This window comes from Varanus komodoensis, unplaced genomic scaffold, assembly GCF_004798865.1.
Source record: "Varanus komodoensis strain SLA01 unplaced genomic scaffold, ASM479886v1 scaffold2, whole genome shotgun sequence".
Classification (NCBI taxonomy): domain Eukaryota; kingdom Metazoa; phylum Chordata; class Lepidosauria; order Squamata; family Varanidae; genus Varanus; species Varanus komodoensis.
Genome location: NW_025335568.1, coordinates 24,515,642 through 24,537,924, shown reverse-complemented (window position 1 = coordinate 24,537,924; position 22,283 = coordinate 24,515,642). Strand labels below are relative to the sequence as shown.

The 22,283-nt window shown below is 41.6% G+C and overlaps 1 protein-coding gene across 1 annotated transcript in view; it reads right to left on the bottom strand.

Moving 5' to 3' along the window:
• ALPK1 (alpha kinase 1) overlaps nucleotides 1–22,283 on the bottom strand; it is a 63,637-nt gene that overhangs the window by 20,163 nt on the left and 21,191 nt on the right. The window contains exons 2-3 of the mRNA XM_044428292.1: nucleotides 17,577–17,816; nucleotides 12,432–12,586 (exon numbers count right to left, since the gene is read on the bottom strand). Coding sequence (XP_044284227.1) covers nucleotides 12,432–12,586; nucleotides 17,577–17,697 — 276 coding nt within the window. The 5' untranslated portion in view covers nucleotides 17,698–17,816. The remainder of the gene's footprint in view (nucleotides 1–12,431; nucleotides 12,587–17,576; nucleotides 17,817–22,283) is intronic.

The window sequence follows — 22,283 nt, the reverse complement described above, 5'->3', positions numbered from 1 at the left end:
AAGAAAAAAAAAAGGGGGGGGGGGCAACACTAACGCACAGAGGGAAAACAAGGTTCTGTCTTGCTCAGCATGGGAAATGGCCACAGTGTTTCCTGTGCTCAGCAAGGATTGCCCAAAATTGGGTCTCGAAAGAGGAGGTGTACATCAAGGCTGATTCACATTTAACCTGACAACTCTCCACTACCTACATACCATCAGCGGATGCCCTCAGGAATGCAACGGAGATGTCTGTGTATAAATATACAGGGGGAAATCGGAGGTCCCCAGTATTTAACCACCGCCTGTTTCCATGTGTTCATTTTAGATAGTTAAGGGGGAAACCTATGGAAGGAAGGCTTGGTGCCGGAGGAGAGCCTTGCAAAGACCCTGGATCGACAGAAAGACAAACAAGTGGGTCCTTGGTCAAATCAAGCCAGGGCTTTCCTCCGAAGGAAAATGACACATCATGGGAAGGTAGGACTCACTGGAAAAGACAATCATGTTAGCGGAAGTCCAAGGCAGAAGGTGAACGGGAAGACCAAATACGAGATGGATTGAATCCATAAAGGAAACCACAGCCTTGAGCTTGGAAGAGCTGAACAGCTCTGTTAAGGACAGGACATTTTGGATGGGAGGACTGGAGAAGCAATTCTCAGCTCCAATGATTGATTCAAACTATGTCAATGGGGCATAGGATTGTTCCCCAATTAAATTTAATCAATTGTGCTATTTATAGGATGCCCCGTATCAGAAAGTTATTGGGGAAGTACCATTCCAGGTTCGCAGGAGTTGGTGGCAGTCCATTAGAAATTCCAGGAATGAAACAAAGCTGCCTCCTGTGTGTCTGACGTGTTTGCTTTCAGTTAACAACTTAGGAATAGTGCTCTCCTCCTGGGATGTGTCATGATGTGTGAACCCAGAAGTTTTGGGGTGCTTGTGGGTTAATCCAGAGTTAATCCAGCAACAAGTGATGAACAATCATTGGATTAACCCCTAATAAACCAGAATTCTGGGTTGGTACATCGCCACCAAGGAACCGGGTGCTCTTGCGTTTGTCAATGCAAGTGGACATAATGATTGGGCCAAATGCAATGTGCTTGTAGCTTTGATTAAAAAAAAAAAAAAAACCCTAGGAACTGCCACCATGATGAATGTACCATGTCACTGTAACTGAAGAAATGGATGAGTAAGTGAAAACACACTTTTCTCAGTGGCCTCCTTATGGGGTGTTTATAATACAGCCACTCTTCCTCAGTCTCGCAACCTCTGCTCATACTCTCTCTGTCTCATTCATGTTCCCTAAATGATTGCTATAATATTCTGGATATTTGTCAGACTAAGCATGTTATCAAAAGAAGCCTCCTTACAATCCTTTCTTGAACATTTTCTTCAAAAGTAGTAATGGCTATTTCAGCCTGGATCATCATCATTAGTTTTCAGCTGGTAAGGCAACAAAAAAAGTAAGAGCCAAGTGAATATGGGCCACATTTTAATTAGCTGGAAAGAGCTGTTAAAAATACCAATCTTTTATTATTTGCTATATTCTGTCTTTTTCCTTTCCTTTCCTTTCCTTTTTACAGAACTCAAGGCAGCTTCTGTAATTCCTCCTTGTAATCTTATCCTCACAAGAGCAACCCTGTGAGATAGGTTGGGCTGAGAGTCTGCGACTGGCCCAAAGTCACCCAGTCGGCTCCATGGCCGAGCAGGGAATAGAACCCAGATCGCCTGAGTCCCATTCCTGCATTCCTAGCCACTATACCACACTGGCTGTCAAAATTTAACCTGCTCAATTGTCCAAAAACATAATCTGATTAATAGTTACACAAAAGTGTGGGGCAGGGACCTGGTTCTCTGCAGATCAAAAGAATACTTTGTTTTTAGGACAGTTAAGACATGGACCTCTTCTGGCAACTGTCTACAAAGTCCCCAGGGACTGTGGAGTCCTACTTTACACATGAGGAACCATTGTACTAATGAGTTGGGAGTTGGAAGCACTAGCCGTGTGATAAATTAATTGGATGTGAAGCAGAACTTCTGTCAACTAATTGCTTGCCATACACTTTGGATAAGCAGGTGAATGACCATGTGCAAAGAAGGGCCAGCCAGAAATTGGACACAGTGCATTAACATGGCATTATCTTGTGGGCTAAGAAATATTGTACTACTTGGCAGTTCCTAAAAGAATAGCAATGATGCTTTCAGAATCTGCATTATATCTAGGTAGATAAGTAGCCCATCTAGCCCCATAGAATGTTGGCACAGTTTAGATTAGGGCTGTTCTACTTGTTCCCATCCGAAAGCCAAGATTCATTTCAGATAAGCTTTTGGAGGTCACATTCCAAGGGTAGGCAGGACCAAAGAAAAAAGGGTTCTGGAAAAAATACAGGCCTATTTTAGCTGAAAGATCTTCCTGTCAGTATGTAGGAAGAGACATTTCAACTTTTTAGAAAGGGGAAAGAATGCACAAGAACTAGGAAACCATAAAAGAGGGAGGGGAGAGGCAGACCATTTGGGGTAGCCTAGCAGGGTCAGACTTGGACCCCAAGAAAGCTGGGTCTGAAGTGCTGCACCCTTGCATTAGATGCCTCCAGAATATGGTCTGCAGGCACCTGAGGCAGCTATCATGCTGAAGCTTCTCAGGTCTGGATCTAGTCTATGCTCGAAGGTGAAATCTCATGGGAACCACATGAAGCCACCTTGTGTTCCATGGTGGAAGAAAGGTGGGACATAAATGTGATAAGAAAGTAAACATTGGTACTTGAAGATGTACAGTAGACTAAAAACTACTGTATTTAGTCATCAGGGACTAAATACAGTAGTTTGCACATAATGAACATACTTTGTCACAGGGTGACAGAAGACACATGGATAGCTTAATAACATCACTAACTACATTACATTACAATATTGCCCATAGTCAAAGTTGTCAGGGCAGTTCACAACATTTTAAGTCACCCATCCAGATTTCAACCAGGTTCGACCCTGCTTAGTTTCCAAGATCAGGCAGGATCTTCTGGCAATATTTAGACCCAAGAGTAGAGACAAGTTAATGGTGCTAATGTCAGCCTGTCAGAAAAGATTTATAGAGCTTGTTGCAAACCATACAGAATGCCTCCTGCAGAAACTGCTAGAATGACTGCACAGACAGCTTGAATTGGAATGTATACAATCTGTATTTACCCCACAAGATCAGGGTATCAGTTGCTAACAATATCCATTCTTTGTCCAACTCATGCTTTTACAAAGTGGTTCATTTCTGAAAAGGGTTCTTGTTTCTCTGAGCACATGTGCCTTGTGACAATGGAGGAACCCCTGTCTTTAAGCACCTGTAAACTGACACTGCCAACGACAAATTCTTCCAACTGAGCCTGAGTCTGCGGCATCTTGAAACACTGAGGCATTGCCTAATGTATTTCCCCCCCTCTCTTGCTGCTTCGTCTTCTTCTTCCCTTAAGAGACTGAAACACAAAAGCATGAGAGAGGGTGACCTACCAAACAAAAGACCCTTTGAGTCCCTAGGAAAAGTAGACTTGGAGAAGGATGGAAGGGATCCAAGTGGCCCTATTATTTCCACTTGCACTAATTAGACATTTTTCTGTCAGCTATTGAGCACCACTGAGAGGCCAAACTCACTGAATTCATTTCTAAAGTGTTTACAGAAGTTTGCATCTGTTTGTGTCTCTTCAGGAGGAAAATAAGCACTTCAATAGCATTGTGAAAAATCTAAACCAAGTATCCTATTCTGGAGGGCCTGGCAGCTGCATAATTTAACTCTCCGCTCAATGCTGAAACCTCTTGTGTTCCTCTCCAAAATCGAATGGACACCAAATAGAGAAAAGTCAAGACAAGGCAAGAATATCATCTACTTTCTCTTTCCCTTTAAGAGAAGGCGCCATGCTGTGTCACGCACTGAAAAATTTAGCTTGGTGTCAATTGTTGAAGTTATAAGACTGATTTCCACCCGTCCCTCAACAGCCCCCTGAAAAATAGTACTCAACACTTTCCTTGCCTGCCAAGTCACACAACAGCCCTTAGCTTGCAAAAGTAATGTGAAATATGGTCCCAAACTCATCTTCTAAATACACCTCGACAGACACAAATAAAGTAAATTCTGCAGGATACACTCTCAGCAATCCTGGCATGTAAGAATTAATTTCACATATGCACCCGAGATGAGGGGCCCAATTTTTCTTCCTAATATATTTGCATAAACTACATTATTTATATAGTTCAGATTATAATTTTTCAAGGATATGAAATACTGTGATAGAGCTATCTAATATGATAGACACCTGTCTCTTCTGTCCTACTATAGTTTCTGGTCTGCCAGTTTTGCAGGTCTAAAACCCAGTAAAACATAGTTAAGATGCCAGCATTACTTCAACAGGCTGTATATCAGAAGCATGCTTCCAGAATCATTTTCTTTTGCAGAACAATGTCAGTAAAAATGCAGTTTCCTTTTCCTTCACTGACATTATCATGAAGAACAAGATTAGTCAGGAAGTGAGGTATCATGGATCAGGAGTGCAATCTATCTGAACTGGTTCACATGCTACACTTAACAATGGTTTAATGTAACAAGAATGAACTACAGTGAGCCTCAGGTTTGTCTGATTCTCCTCCTGTTCCTTTCTCTGGCATGTTCATTTATTTTTTTAAACCCTTTTTAGACCATCCCTTACTGAAGTCTCAGGATGGTTTGACAAGACAAAAAATAAAATAAAACAAATTCATGAGATCCGAATTTTCTGCTTCTATTTTGGCAGTTGATCATTACAACTACACCCTACACTGTGGTTAAGTGTAGAAATGGTTAGAGGAAAAAGCCAGCTTCAAAAATTGTGCTTTGAAATAGCTTTGTTTCCATCAGCCATAATTAGGACTACCCACAGTTTGTCCAAATTAAGATGCCACAAGAAGTTGCAGTTAGGGTTTATGGAAGCAAAAGTTTCTGTACTTCTCCTTGAGGCTGTGCCAGGTGAAGAGGGCACAGAACACAGCCTAAGCTTCCTTGGAACATTAAATTTGTGTTATTTGAAAATGAGGTAGAAGTGTGTGTGTGTGGCTCAGTACAGCAGCTACTGTCTCTGAGGTGCATGTGAAAATTATGCTTAGAAAAGGTGCTTGTTTGCTTTGGAATCCATTGGAAATTTAGAACTCATAAATCAGCATTATTCTCTTGATGTCTTATATCAGAAACTAAGGATTCATGAGATCTGCCCTACGAGACAGACTAAGGATGGTGTCATGGCCACTTTATCTGCAACTGGAACTTGGCATTGCCATGAATGGCTCACACAAACTATCATGCTGTGATTCACATTTAGGTTTCTCCATCCACATGACAGCACTGCCTTAAACTGGCATGAGCCTTCCCTGTTCAGTTCCTTACATTTGCCATCCAGGCTTCAGGCCCATTCCACCTCCCAAGGTGTATCTCTCTCCCCATCGCGCTCAATATAAAAGCTATTGCTAGGCATAGATGTGCCTACCTACCTCTGAAAGTGATTTGCGTTATTTAAAATAAAACAATCCAAGGCCACAATCCTGAGTGGAAGCAATACCATGCCAGTGACATGGAGAAAACAGATTAAAGAACTGGCGCTAACTTAACCAAAATGCAGAAGGAGGAAGGGAGGCAGGCAGGCAGGCAGGCAGGCAAGAAGGAAAGAAAGGAAAGAGGTTCGTTTCTGGTTTGGGCTCACCATTAGGGCCTCTCTGTATCCATGTATAAATGCAAAACTCTGTCTTCCCCTTAGCCTTTCCTTGCTGAACAGCTGTTTCCACGACAGCAAATGCGTATATATAATTGAGTTTAGGGGCACAAAGGGAATTTCATGGCTGGGAAGTCAAGTCAGGTGGAGATGGAATTAGATTTGCAGGAAATTTCTATGCACCAATTATAGGATGGGATGTGGGTGCGGGGTGGGAATGCAAAACAGCCTCTCCTGAAGAGCCTTTGCTAAAAACTCAGAGTGGATGGGTGTGCTGTTTTCATGATTTCTTGCATTAGTGTGTCTGCTCCTCCCAGCACTGGGTCCCAGCCTTACAGTCACTGCCAGGATACTTTGCCTTTGCTGGCAACCGCAGCTGCTCCCAGGAAGGGAGAACACTCTTGACCAGACCCATCTGATATTAGGTATTGTCACAAAATGCCCAGATCCAAAATTGCTTACACATAGTCAGTTGGGGAGACGATTGGAACAGTCGGCTGTCAAGGAATTTTCAAGTGAGCAAGCCTTAAAATTATAAAGAAATAAGCTTCCAGGTTTGTTTTCCTTCGGAGAGTGGGAATGAAGCTCCCTGGAGTGGCACCTCTCACTTTATTTTCTTTTAAAATGCACCATACGTGCAAACATGCCACATATTTAATAGTCACTGCAAATAGAATCGTAACCTGTGCAAGGTAGATAAGTTGACCTAACCAGGAAGGGAGGGCAGAAGGGAGCATAAGCAACCCTGCCCTGAGCATATTAACTGGTTGCTGCTGAGTTTTGATTGCTAGTTCATGAAAACTTATGCAATTATTAGAAGCAGCTACATGTGCAGTGCAAGCAATTAAAACAAACACATGAATAATATATTTTAAATATCCTTGATTATTATATTTTATCCTATACTACCTCCAATGAATATAGGCATTCACACATACCCCCCGCCATGTTGTTTATTACAACATCCTAGTGAGGCAGGCTAGTTGTAGTGAGTGACTGCCCCATGGATATCCAGTAAGGTAAACTAAGCTAAGCAGAAACATGAATGCAGGATTTCTTGGCCCCAAACCCACATACATTCTAGCCACTTGCATTGCATTGGTTTTCTGGCATTTAGCTCCTAGTAACAGCATGAAAATCTTGTGCAGCATACCAGGGCAAAACCTGACTGGCAGAACTTGCCCTTTATAGCATGAAGACTGTAGAATGTAGTCTCACAGGCAGGGAAGTAAAGGCACAATGGATAGTTGTTTGCCCCCTCCAATCACAAACAGGAAGAAGAAGCGGTGCGGCTTGACCTTTAGCAAAGTTGGTATCACTGTTACCATATGGCCAAATACGGAACACAGTAAGATCACTCCCACTGGATATGGCTGAGAAAACTGACAGATATTAAAAAGCATTGCTGTTCCTATATCCTTTTTATAGGAAAGGATGCCTTCCTGAAAGCAATACAGATGCACTCTTGCGGATTGCTTTGCGGGATATGATCTGCTCATGCGAAGAAGCACTCCGCAGGGTGGTGCCTCTTGTCCTGCACCAAATCAACACCTGACATGCACCTGATAAACTGAGTGTTGCCACTGACAGCATAAAGAGCAGCCATAGCCTGAAGGGGAGGGCAGCATGACAGGTGATGAGTACCCTCAAAGTCAAAAGGGCAACCATTTGCTCAGAGAACAGACCTGCACATGGACTGGAGTCAGAATGGTTTTCCAGGCAGCAGATCTGCAGGAGAAATTCAGGTTCTGGGTAGGGGGGATGCATCATCATCATCATCATCATCATCATCACATTTCTATGCTGCCCCTTGCCGAAGCCTCGGGGCGGCTTACAACACAATAAAATACATTGAAATACAATAGCACATAATAAATTACCATTAAATACAAAAATACAAAAAATACATTGAGTTACAAACATAATAATATAAAATTAAAATTATCAGTATAAAATAAGTAAATAAATAATATAGGAGGAGAAAAGAGAAGGAAGAAGAAGTTGCCCTGGCCAGATCATATATTTTAACAATTAAAATGATGTTTAAATAAAAGGTCTTTACCTGGCGCCGAAAAACCAGTAACGACGGTGCCAGGCGGACCTCTTTGGGGAGTGAATTCCATAGGTTGGGTGCCACCACAGAGAAAGCCCTCCTCTGAGTACTTACTCTCCTAATTTCTTTCATGGAGGGTTCCCGGGGAAGGGCCTCTCCCGCAGTGCATGGACAAGACCACATCCCCACCCATTTATTGCAAGCTCACAAAAGATCTGCTGGTTACTTGCAATCAATGTGTGACTAATCCTTACCCATGTAACTCTGTGCCATGTGTTCTGTCTGTTCCATCTCCAGGTTTTCTCTCCCCATCCCAACTGATCAGCCATTTGAGTTTGGCAACACATTATAGAGCTCATGCAGGGAAGTAGCTAAAGGTCCCGTTTATATTCCAGAAGATCTTTTCCCCACAACTATGCAATAGGAAAGGAGTGGGAAAGGAAAGGAGAGGCTTCAACATTTGCTTTCCCTAACCTTAACCCTTTTCCTTCTAGAATGCAGAACACACACGTGGCTTATATTTTTCTTAAACTTCTGGTGCTTATTGGCAGAAGAGCAGAGGAGATTTGCAGTTGGAGCATTAGCTTTACAATTATTAATAAATAATTATTTAGCATTATCCAAAGAAAACAAACAAATAAAATAAACTGCTCATTCTCTGATAAACATGGAGGTAATGGCAACCCTAATCCCAGCCAGTTGATTGGTCCAAGCTCCCATTCTTCTTCTAAGAGAGCAAAAAAAAAAAAAAAAAAAAAAGGTAAGGGGAAGCCAGAGCTTCCAGTTTTCCCTTTCTGTTGGAATACTTGCATGGAGATTCCCATGTAAACAACTCTAATGTGTAGCCAAGCCCTACATTCCTCTCTGTGACCTCCTCTTCCCTTTGTACTACACCCCATTCCAATTCTAACCATTGTGCTGTCCAGTTTCCATTGTGTTCCTGTGTTGCCAAGCTCCCTAGCTTCTGCTTTCCTAGGCCTTTGCTTCTTCTACCTCTGCTTTTTTTCTTGGTCCTTCTCATGACTTTGTCCCTCTTCAACAGGGATGCACACACTTTCTGGTCTTGAGGGCCACATCATGTGGTGCTAGGGGTCCCCCCATCTATGCATGTGCTCAGACACATGCATGGACACGCAAATGCATATGTCTGGGGTTTCTCTTGCAAGTGCCAATGGGTGAAACTCTCCCTTTATCTCCAATCTCTCATCCAAAACCAGAGCTAAGGGATTTACTTGCTCAGATTACAGGAAACTTGACATTTCCATTGCTAGCATCCCCAGGGAATTGTCTTCCTTATCTCTGATCTCCAGTGATCACCTCTGATGCAGAGGTAGCAATAGTGTTAGAGCTAGCAGTAGCACTAGAGGGGGAAACAGCTTTCACCAAAATGCTGTTGGCTGTGGCCGCAGATGCAGAGCGGTCCGGAAAATTGTGGCCAGCACATTGCACTGTTGCACCCTGCTGTACAGGATCTGAGCAGTTCTGTCAATGGCAAGCAGAGCACCTGACTCTGCCTTGTGCTCCTGGACATGCCAGCCATTCAATGCTAGAGGCTTCACCACAGTCACCAGACCCTTGAAACGTTATACAACATAAGGCTCACAGAGGGCTGATAGGGGTACCATCTCTGTGTCTTTGCTCTGGACGATACGTTTCTTTACCCTCTGCATGCAAAATCATGCGTGATTATAAACTGTGAAAGAATTTGCACTATTTTTAATGTTGAAGATGCCAGTCATTTTGAGTGCTGTGTCCTGAAGTGGAAAGGTGGAAGACAAGAGAATATTTTTTTTTAAACCCAAATACATAAAATGTGGCTGAAAAACACTTCAGATACCTGGTTGAATATAAGGTTTAAAAAAACCCCATCAGAATGGCTTCCTAACAGACTTGGGGAAAATTGTGAAGATTTGTGTTAAGGGTTTTGTCTCTTCAAATGCCTTATGGCTAATGGGGTGGGCAAAAACCTCCTAATTAAAAAAAATTAAAAAATGCTTGCTCACGAGTTCCACAACAAAAGTCTGCTCCTGAAGAAAAATATTCGGTGGAACACATTTTGCACTAATGTTCAATTTCTGAATTTCTCATTAAACTTAGCAGATATGGGATTTCCTCCCTGCCTTCACATCTTTTATGAGCATTCCTCTCTTTTGATTGTTTTGGACAATAGGATTCAGCAGCCAGTGCCAAACTGAACTGTTTAAAAGGATGATGTAAGCAGCAGAGCAATGGTCTGCAAACAAAGCATTGCTTGTAACAGTGCAAAGCTAAGTCAAACTTTCAGACTGGAGACCCAAGTGCTCTCACAGAGACACTTTGAGATCAGTGAAGCTACTCAAGAAGTAAGATGCTGCACACTGTGAGTAAGGAACACAAAATCTGACCTTCCAGAACAATAAACACTTCATTCAAGGATCCCAAAGCACTTTACAAACACTGGTTCATTCCAGTGGAGAGCTTATTCTAAACTCACCACTTTAGAATAAACTCAGATGAAACGTGTTAAAGGTTTCTCCAAACAATATCAACAAAGGCTTAGTTCTCTTTCAGAAGGAATTAAAATAATTCCCTTCTCCCAGATCATATAAAAAGAGAAACTTCAGAATGTTATTCTAAGAATGGAGTGTCATACCATCAGACTGTAAACTATTTTTTCAGTATAATCACCCTCACCCCTTCAGTATCTTAATCAAAAGTTTGGAAGGAACTGTTGTCATGCCTTGATTTTTTTTTAAATGGGGAAGAGAATAGAAAGAAAAAGAGCGAAGGAGGGGGAAAAGTTTCTTGAGTAATACTAAGAATATGGGTCAAATGTCACTGAATCTATGATTAAATGGAAAATCCCCCAAAAGTGTATCCCTTTTTCCCCGTAGTACAAAGGGCTGGAATATAAATTACTGACAAAAATGAAATAATACTTCAAAGTGCATGGGGAAAGCAGCACAGTATTTAGAAAACATATTTTATGGAATGATGAAGCACTGAAGAAGATGGTAACCCGTGGACTTTGGGGCACGTTGGTGAATAGTCTCAAACTAGCATGAGGTGGCATTGTAGGGCTCCATAGTCTGTGACCCCATGATATGCTTTGTTTCTCAGGGGCAGCTGCAGTTATCAACAGATGTTTCAGCAATAAATAATTGGTATCATCTCAGAAAAGGCCCATCTACCTGGGGTGAGAGGATAATGCGTGCAAACACTGCTCTGCTATTACAGCCACATTAATCTCCCATCTATCCAGGTTTCTTGGGGAGTTTGCTGCAGGTGCTGATCCTGGGAGAGAGCAGACAAATACTCTCACGGCTGAGGGCTTTGTGGGCATTGTAAAAGAGGTCAGTCCCCATCATAAATTTCTGTCTGAAGGCCACACACCAACACGTAAAGAAGCAGAGCAGAAGAAGACACAGAGGAAAGGAGGAAGAAAATAACCAAGACAAATTCAGAATCACAGTAAAACTCTACTTAGTGTTAAGAGTTTGTACAACATCAACAAACCCTCCTACTTTGTCAAGGCATGTAAGTGCTCCATGCAAGTTAAACCATGTTCTTGTAGAAGAGGACAAAGGGGATGATTTAGGTCCTGATGGGGCAGTACTCTGTTCTGTCTTGCACCTGCAGAACATGATGCCTCGCTTGTAAACAACAGACCCCATTCTCAGACACCATATTTGCACCCACACGTTCCCAAACAGAGTGATTCTGATCCAAGAGACTTCAATAGTGCTCAGATTGATTGTGTAAGGGGAAACAGGTCACAACAGCAACACGGTGATTTTACTTTGGAGCAGACAGTTACGGTACTAGCAAGAGAAGCAAGTCTGATCCAAAATGAGACTGTTGCATAGGATGGAAGATTGCCCAGATTTAGGCTTCTCAAAAATAAAACAGACAGAGAATTGTGGCCTCAATGTTATACTTTACAACAGTCAGTTATTTACAAGGGGTTAAATAGCAGCATGAACAGGCTATAAATAAAGGCAAGACATAAATAAAGGTGGAAAACTCCTGAATGGAATGGGGATACTAATGATAATAACGATGGTGACTGTGATAATGCAAATAATATGCTTTGAAATTAAAGCATGAAATAGTCTCACCCCATCCTAATACAACCCTTAATTTCATAGTAGAAAATCCATCAGAAATGTCTGGAGAGGGCTGGGAGTTGAAGAACTTCTTTTCTGTCTAAACACACACAGGACTGTGCCCAAAATTAATCAGGGAGAGTGAAACATCTTCCTTATGAAGACTTTTTGGTTAGGAAGAAAGTTGGCTGAGCATGATAGAAATAACAGAATAAAAGTGCATTTTGAGACACAGATGTTTTAAGATATCTGCACTCTGAAGGGCATGTGATGCTCCGGAATGAATGGGCTACTTCATTCACCAGAAGATGAGCCAAGAGGGTCCAGTCACATGAGCATCAGATCGCATGCTGCAGTTTCGATCAGGGTGCATTTATTGCTGCATGTGGACACAATCAAGCCATGGACCCAAACTCAACCAATGAAAATAAGTATTTGGCCATTTGTTTATATGGAATCAGGACAGCAACCATCATCTGCTGGCAATAACGATGAGGAATGAGGTCATCCATGCAATGAGGAAGGGACCATCTGTTAGATCCCTTCCCATCTAAGTGTGGTGTATGCAGGTTTGAATGGCAGGTGCTTTATGTTTCATACCAGTAACGCATGCATCTTTGTGTTGATCAGATCTTTCAGGTTTGTTTTGTCTTCCAGGTCTATGGCTTGTTTGTATTGCCACCTTTCTGGCACGAAGGGCCACTTCATTTCCTTTGCCTCTTTGATGAGGGTCCTCAAATCTTCAGGGAGCACAGCTGAAAAGGTCAAAGTGCAGGTAAGCAATTCCGCCATGGGGGTTACAAGGTAGCAGCTAACATGCTAAAAGCCTTCCCTTGGTGGTTTTGCTTCTTGGTGGCTACAAGCTGTCACCTCCTCCAGCAACAGACAAGTAATAAGAGGCTGCCTGTCATCAGGTGACCTCCAGTGCTCTGCCCTGCAGGTAAACTGGGGCTGTCTGCCATTAAGACCAGAAATTTAGCAGGACAGGAAAAACTCGGCTTACAAATGCAGGAGAGGATAGAAATGGAGAGACAAAATGAATTCCCTCTGTGTGAAAAGAGGGGCTTGTACTGGGGATGTTAATGGAAGCACTTAAAGGGTTTGATTTTCTTTGTGCCAATTTTGACACAAAGAAAAAAAAAATGACTCTATGTTTACTTGTTACCTTTGCATCCTGATCCAAAGGATACACAGTAGCATTTCAGCCTCACAGTGGTTGCTCTGTGGTATTGCATTTACATGGCAGAAAGAGGGTGGGACGCAATTTTCTCTGGTTCTTCCTTTCTTCTGCAGCCTCCTACAGTTCCTAAAAGCTGCCCAGAACTGAGGCAGCTCTCCAGAACAGCAGTGGAGGCATGGCTGGGGGCTCCAGGGGGAAGGGAAAATTGGCAACAACAATTGACCCACCCCCTTCCTGCAGCGGAGAGCCTCTGCTGGGTGCCAGATCCACCTGTGAACATACAGTTTGTGTTTCTGTTTGAGGAAGAGCAAGTCTGGATTCAGTGCTGTGACCCTGTGAAGATGAGAGATAAGTCTGTCCTTGGATATTATGCATGCTAGCCAGATTTCAGCACAAGGACCAAATTCAATTTTGGGGAAAGACTTGGGGGCTAAATTCCAGAGATGGCAGGGCCAACTGCAAAGGGGCAGGGGCATAGCAGCCTTTCGGAAAGTGGATAAAATTACGCGAACAGCCAGATCACCAGTCATTTTCAGTAAGGGGAAATGGATGGATTCATGGAAAAGGGTAATGCTGATGAATCCCCAAAATCTGAACTGGACTTTTAAGTATTATTATTATTATTATTATTATTATTATTATTACATTTTTATACTGCCCATAGCCAAAGCTCTCTAGGCAGTTGACAGCAATAATCATAGAATCATACACTCAAGTCACCCATCCCACTTCTGCGCAGGCCTGATCCTGCTTAGCTTCCAAGATTAGGCAGGATCAGGCACTTCAGGCTACATATGCCTAATAAGTATAAGATTCTGGGGACAAGCAACAGGTAAGAAACCATGACCTGCCTTTGTGTCGTGTCTGTAAACTTTCCAAAGGCCTCTGGAAGGAAATAGCCTGCTGGACAAGATACATCTGAGACTAGCGAGACAATTTAATTTGATATTGCCCAGCAATAATCCATCAAACTTACAGATGATCAGTATACAATGTTGGTACTAACAGTAGTATTAGTAGAAGATGTGACTATTTTGAGAATTCTTGGGAAATGCTTGGACCCGAGTGAGCTCTTCCACCATCATCAGCCATTTCCTAATTTACAAGGTGCGAGTGGTACAAAACAAGGGATGGGAACAGGCAGCAAAGAGGTTTGGCAAAAGCTGATGTTACCCCTCCCTCCCTCTGTCCCTCTGAAATGGAGGCTTCTGAGCAACTGGGGATTGTACGGGGGTTTTTCCTTTAATTCCGTCTCAAAAATAAGTCGCAAAGAATAAAAAATGACAATTCTCAGAATCAGCAGTGCTGATTCCAAGCAGGCACAATGGTCCTCATTGCAGAAGAAAAGCCATCTGGGAACCGTAGTTCCTTATTATTCCTGGACAATATCTCAGGAGGCTTAAAAAAGCAAAAAGCATAAAAACACAACTACTCTCCTATGGATTGCTGTTGGCAAGAACAGCTTAGAAATTTGGGAAAGACCAGGAAGCAATGGTGGATGAAGATAGATCTCAGGAAAATGAATAACGCTTAAAAATGACTAAATTTTGTCCAACCCATTTATTTATTTATTTATTTATTTATTTTTCGATTTATATCCTGCCTTTTTCCTGCAAAGGGCTCAAGGCAGCTTACATCATTCTCCTCCTCCATCTTCTCCCCACAACAACAACCCTGTGAGGTAGGTTGGGCTGAGAGTCTGTGACTGGTCCAAAGTCACCCAGTTGGCTCCATGGCTGAGCGGGGACTAGAACCCGGATTGCCTGAGTCCCAGTCCTGTGCGCTTAACCACTACACCACACTGGCTTTCTCATTGTGGCATTACTAATATTGTTTGCTTCAAGGAAATAGATGTGCAGTGGATGATCACACTTATCAGAAGGCTAAACTGCACACTACATCAAATGTATAACTGTTTACCTTAGTGTAACTGCATGGGGGCCTAACCTGACTTTTTATTTATTTATTTATTTATTTATTTATTGAAACATTTCTATGCCGCCCCTTGCCGTAGCCTTGGGGTGGCTCACAACATAATAAAATACACAATAAATTAAAACAATAACAATTAAAATATATACATTGGAATAAAATAAGCCGCCCTGGCCAAATAAAATTCAATGATATTAACATTTAAAATGCTGCTTAAATAAAAAGGTCTTCGCCTGGCGCCGAAAAACAAATAACGACGGCGCCAGGCAGACCTCTCTGGGGACCTCGATACACAGGTAGGGAAGGTTTAAATCTTCCCAACCAGGCAATTCCACTCAAAACTTTCAATGGTGCTAATGGGGGGGCGGGTGCTTCGTTTTTAAAAATCCCTTTGGAGGGGAGGGATGAGTTTGAGGGAAATGTGGCTGAGCTGGAAGGGTCAAACCTCTTGTACTCAAGGTGGTCCTGATCTAGGTCACACCCCGTGTACTTACACTAACATAAGCTAAAGAATAAGGGCCAGACGCACACCATTTATTGAATGTAGATATAGTCAAACTCTCAGATGAAGATAGCAAGTCCTAGGGAACCTCTGAAGCTCTGATACTTTGCTTCCTAAAGCAAGTTTACCTGAAGGGCCATGGCTAATGTAGTGATTATAAGGGCACTGATCTACCTTATCTGGAACTAAACTGATTATTTATCATGCTCTTCAGCATTTAATAGGAGAAATAGAAGAAGAAAGAATTACCTGATTATACGTTCAATAGCCCATTCGAAAAGTAATAACAAAGCCAAAAGGAATTTGTGACAAGGAAACAAAAGTCCCCTTTGTGGGATGAAATGAAAGGAAACCTAAAACACTTACACCCGCCTTCATGTATAAACTATATTCCTATATGTCTGATCACTATATAGACAGCTGTCACCTAACAAAAGGAAACAGAAAGCTGTGCATACACAGAATTGCCCCCAGATGAGGTGGCTTTCAACATTCCCAACTATCATAATGATTGATTCACCCAAGTAAAGTGGTTGTTGTAATTAAGACAGCAAAACTAGGTGGAAGGAATCAAATGCATTGCCTGCCAGAAAGAAAGTCCAAAAGGGATAGCTGGGTGGATGGCTGTTAACAAACAAGCAATGAAAATTCGGATTTATATGTATAAAACACAGACTATTGTGCATGTTTTAATACCTGATTAACAGAGAGCTGTCTTATTACAGCAGTGAAGGGGTAGAAGAACTAATGCATTAAAAAGAGATTTAATCAGTGACAAATTGAGAGTTCTATACAAACTCAGAATGTTTGGCCATATAAGATTATGCAACCTGGAAAGCTTTTTGTCTGTATACTAAGGCTGTAATCCTATGCCATATGTAATCCTATGAGAGTAAGCTCCATTGAATTCAGATGTACTTGCCTGATCCTTAAAATCAGCATCCAAGGCCATGCTCTCTGAGCATCAGCAAGAGCTATTAGGTTGACTAGGACTAGACAGGGCCTTTTCTGTGGTGGCCTCATCTCTGGAATACCTTCCCCAGGTCCCCTTGTTGTTGGTCCTTAGGCAGACTCTGCAGGTCCTTCTATTCTGGGCAGCTTTTGAGTGATTGTGATATTGTATCTGCGGCTCCTAGTATAACGTTTTTATTTACTGTTATTACTTTTACCTGATCTATTGATTTATGATTTATTTGTCATATATTTTAACATTTTATGCAATCTTGTTATACTGTTTTATTGATGTTTGCATTGGAATGATAGCCTATGCTTAAAAGTGGTTTAAATCCATCAAACACACACAAATATAATTCAGTGAGAGTTACTTCTGAATAGACAGGATTTCATCCTTCTACTAGTAACATCTTAAAATAGCTTTGTCTAGAATAATAAATTCTTAAAGAGTAGCCAAAAATTGTCTCCTCTAGGAAGAAAGAGAGAGAGAGAATTCTCTGGCACCTTAAAGAATAATAAATGGATCATGGCATGAACTTGCATAGGAAAGAGCTTCTTCCATCACGTAGCATATTAAGTTAATCCTCCAATTTAACTAAAAGATATATTTTCCTATCCTGTTAAAACATTATTTTTACTGTGTTGCAAGGATATACATGCTGTTGTTCAAATTTTTAAATGCCAAACTTTGTGCTTTGAGCCATTTTTTTTTCTTTTTGGCAAAACCACTTTTCTAGGTGATGAAAATTTTAAAAGACCAAGAATTCAATCACAGGGAATGATAGGGGAAACCGTCAAAATACTTTAGTGACAGGGTTAGATGTCCAGTGAAAAGAAAACAAATAACAGCCGGTATTCAGAAATTGCATTAATTTTTTTCTTCTGTTTTTTATAATTGAAATTTATGCGCATCACCAAACTTTGGGTGCATTGTTTTTCTCAAACGAAAACCGCTCTGTACAGCCTCATGTTTACTGAAGCTTTAAATGAGAACTGACAGCAATTCATTGGTACAAAGTAGGCTTCCTTCCCTGCCTGCCTTCTAGTTCACATCCCATTCATGTCCTAGAAATCCAGTAATCTTTGACTGGAGATGGAAAAACAGGGCAGGCTGGGGATAGCAGAAGCTCAGGGCAATGAGCAGCCTTGCACCCTGTGCTCGTCCCTGGGAGCTCACCTCCGTACTGCTGATGCTTGTCTGCATTTCCACTGGGCTGGGCATCCATCTCTGGTGAGATCTGATCCAACATTTGCTTGCATTCCTGCAAAAGACTGGCCACCGTTTTTGGATTACTCATGATGCGTCCTTTCACTCATGAACACTGAGGTTGGGGGATGTCTCTGGATCTGAGGATATTAATTAGGTGGAAGAATGTGCGCACTCTGCATGAAAAGAATCCCTTTCAGGTTGCTATACCTAGTGAACAAAAGAAGGAGAAGATGGTTAACTTAAACATCAGCAGTTACCTGCAAAGCTGAGGAGGCAGGGAAGGGTAAATGGGAATGTACATGGCAGCCTTAGAGGGCTCCATTAGAGAAGATGCGAAATTACTCAAGGGGCTGCATGGCAAACTGTGCATGAAAAGCGTCTCTAAGTGACCAGAGTGTGAAAAAAAGCATTTGCTTTTCAATACATACGTATGTAAGGTCCCAAAGAGTGAACTAGCCAGCCATAGGAGTGCATGCAAACACGTTGCATATATGTGACACCATGCAGTCAAGTGTTTTAAGCTGGAACCCTTTAAGGCAAAAAGATCTTCTAACCTTGCACTGCAGTAAAGCACCATGATTGTGGGAACACTAGCTGGGCTACATCACATATTCTTTCTAGAGACAGTAGGAAGTGTGTTGGGAACAAGCGCTACAATAATCTTACACACAATGTTGTAGAGCGAAAGTGGTGATCCCCTGCTAACTCACCAAACAACAAAAAGACACTGTCAAAAGTTCGCCCTGTTACACTATCTCATGAGGACAGAACTTAACCTTACCGAAAATAAAAATACTATTCAGAACAGAAAATACTAGTTGGACATAAACTAGTAGAAAGAACTTTTCTGTCAGCCAGCTGGCCTTCCTACATCTCCTAGTCCTCTGTAAGATCTGGTGCAAGGATGGAGAATCCACAGCCTGTGTGCCCAGTCTGGTTCACCACAACTCTCCATCCAGCTTGTGGAAGGGTTGCACTACCCTTGAGAATCCCACTAGCTTGAGTTCAGTTCACCAAATGGAAAGAATCACAAAACAAAGTCTACTGGTCCTGGCAGCATGACAAGAAGCTTGCAGCTGCAGGCAGTGCTCTTATCAGAAACCCAGCCCAGCCCAGCCCTAGCCAGACTTACACTAGGGGTCCTCTAGGAAGTGACTACAGCTACCATAGTGCCTCTGGGCTCTTTGGTGCTTTCAGACCATTTCCTGATCCTTAGAGGGCAAAACAATATGGATGGTAACCTTTTATGTAGGGGAGCAGTTCAACTTACTTGATACCATATACGTTTTCTTTTCAGAATCTACCCCAAAGATGGAAAATAATCTGAGACAATGTTGATCGTTGGTTCAAAAAAGGGGGAATACATCAAAGATCACTTTGAAAGAGTTGGCTCAAGGAAGATGATCCTTTGGAGAGGATCACACACAAACTCTTGCCATCTATTATAACTGGATTTTAAAAGTCTTTGTAAAGATCACCAATGGTTCCAAAGGGATAGCAGTGGATAAGTTAGAAGTAAGCCAGTTGGTTACAGTAAAAAAAAAGAAGAAAATATTTGAAATATTTTTAATGATTGTATTCTGGCACAAAGTCCTTCACTGGTTTGACTGTTTCAACAGGTGTTGATCTGTCAGGGAAAATATGGCTTTCTTCCATCATCACTTTTATCCATGACATGAGGAACAACTAAAGAAGAAGGAAAGATATTGAGGAATCAAGGAAAATCCACATATTGAAATTGAAGATCAGCAACTTCAGACAAATCAATTTTCCTAGATGGAAAAAGTGATTGCAAACTAACTAGCAGATAAAAGTTCAGGATGAAAACAGGCCACAACAGCCACATTCGCACAGCATGCTAACACATCCTGGCAATACGACATGGTGGGTTGGTTGTTGTGAGCTCAATGGACAACTGGGTCCCCTGTGGGTTGTTGACCACCTCTCCCTCACACGGGTATTCCATGAAACACCACAGGAAGACTGAATGTATCTTCATTGCCTGCCATTTTTGGTGAGCTGTGTCTTTTCCCTCTATTTAACATTTTTTTCTTGGAGATTTTTTTCACAGTCTCTGTAGGGGATCTGTTGTTGTTCCCAGTTACTTTCACAAACGTGTGATTTTTCAAGAATGAATTACCTGAACTTGCACAACTCTATACATGGCTATGGGGATGGGGAGGGGAAGTGGTTGTCTGCTGTTTTTGTCCAGCAGCTGATTCCCCATATTCAGAATGGTGCCAGTTGCCCAGTTTCGTATGGCACGATAACCCATCATGGCTTCAATAACCTCTATAATAAGTCATGGATAATTGGGGTGGCTTGTTGCCCATGAACAGGCCACTCTGGAGAAATCACTCCAGTTGCACAACATGCAAACCCAGCCAGTGTCTTAGATGCACTTCCAGTAGAACTGGTTAAGTGTTTCTCTGCTTTCACAGAAGTTGTGAATTTATTTAGGTTCCAAAGAAGATGGCATCATTCTTTCCAAAATCAAGGTACACTGGAAAGGGAGGTATAAGCTTTAGCGAGTCCATGCCCAAATGATTTGGAAACCTCTATGTCTTTTGATTTAAAACGTTTGCTTGCAGAGAGATGTGATGGATCTGAGACTATTGCACATAACTTTGAAAAGAATTTGCAGTTGAGATCTGGGTGAAATATTTTCAAATTCTACTATAGCTCTCCAACCTCACTGAACTCTGTCCATATTTAATTGTGAAGGAGAAGCTGCATTCCTCAAATCAGACTTTACTAAGAATAAATTATGTTCCATAATGCTATAGTCAAGACCAGTGTCATTATCTGCTGTACCCATGGAAAGATATCTTCTGAGACAAATACCTTTTAGTAATTTTGTCTCTGATTGCTGACAAGAAAATCAGAAAAAAGATAGAATAACATTTAAAATATCCCAAGTATAATTTGCCACTGTGTGAAAATATTTTAACTTTGGTCATAAAATCTTAACATCACAATGCAAAATATAGCAGGTTTTGGTTTTTTTTTAAAGAACCTAACACTGCCTGCTTGTGTGGGTCCCACCACTGCTGACATTCCAGGACATTCCATCAATCCTGCTGATTCTGGCTGAAGCCTGAAATTTGTGGAAACACTTGTTTCTGGTAGCATGCACGTCAACACCTTACTCAAGCTCTACCAATCTGCTACCTTCCAGAAAGGAGTATTGCTATGCTATGCTATTTATATCCCACCCTTACATCATTATAAAATCCATAATCAGCATACTAAACAGTACGTTATGTTATGTTATGACCAGCTGTTTTTTCCTTCCTTATTCTACAGCAGTGCTTCTGGAAAAAGCAATTCTGCACTAACAGATTATTAAATTATCAGCCTGTTCATTTACATTCCTTTCAACACTGATGCCTTAGCTTTCTCCTGCATATTACCAAGAACAAAAATAGGTATGACTTAGTATTTGAGATAATTCCAGTTTGAGTTGTTATGATCTGTCCGGTTGTTAAACATCTAAGAGTCAGAAATCTTTGCCAGTCTTGCAAAATGCCCCAGGGTCTATCAATAGTCCTGCTCAACTTTCTTCCACCCTGATCTAGATCCTGTCTCCATGCCACTTCAGCCTTTGAGTTAAGCTGGGGTGTGGCGATTTGTGATATGGGTACCTACAGATTTAATCAGATGACTCCTTTGCCAGAGATTCAGTGCTCCTCCTTCACCATGTTAGCAGGTCTGTGTGAATCCACCTTGGCCTATAGTATAATCTTGCACAAGCAACAGCTGCTGCTATCATATAAACATAAAAATCAGGCTGCATGCTCTTGGACATCCACTACTAATATAAGCTGCCTTAGAGTGATCAGCAAGTAAAAGGGAACTACAAAGGGGGTGTGGGCTGTAATTTTATATAACATCTGCATTCAGGTTTGCAAAACCAGTAAGGTCAGAATTACTTAATTTTGGAAGCTTGTGAGTATGCAGATGTGCTTCTGCATTTTTCAGAATTTCATCAGAAACAATGTTAAGAGTCATGCATCTGATGAAATGGACTTTAGCCCACAAAACCTTGAGTTAGCCTTTTTTCGGAAGCTACAAGACTGCTGCTTTGCTACAACAGAAAAATACAGCAACCCCTCTAGCAATTCTTAATTTTATGTTCTTAGAATCCGGATTTAAAATTCTGAAAAACCAATTAAAGCCCCTAAGCTGTCTCTCATTTTCTCTCTCTCTCTCTCATTCTCTCTCTCACTCTCTGTCTCAAAAAAAAAATATTATCCTAATTTTGATCTTCAGGCTATGCAACAATTCCAGGGAGACCAATGAAGAGGAAACAAAGCCCTGATGAGTTCCACGTGAAGGCTGCATTTATGGATTAATCCCAACAGGGAGCAAATAAAGCTCATCCCAGGAGTGTTCAGTGGGGACTTAGCACAGTCAATTGAGAAAAGCAATCGTTATTTATAGCCAACCCTGTTTTGACTTTCAAATAAACATTTTAATTATTATAAGTGCTACAGTGAACCTTCCCCTTTCTCTGGGTGGAAACGTGTGCTGGACCCAGAATAGATGCAGTGGTAATTATACAAATCTTTTTGTCATGTTAGGAATCATTTACAAAGCCGAGTAGGGAACGAGTGATGCTTGAATTACCTGGGGACCTAGCAGCAGCAGGAGGCAGAAAGCTCATTACTAACA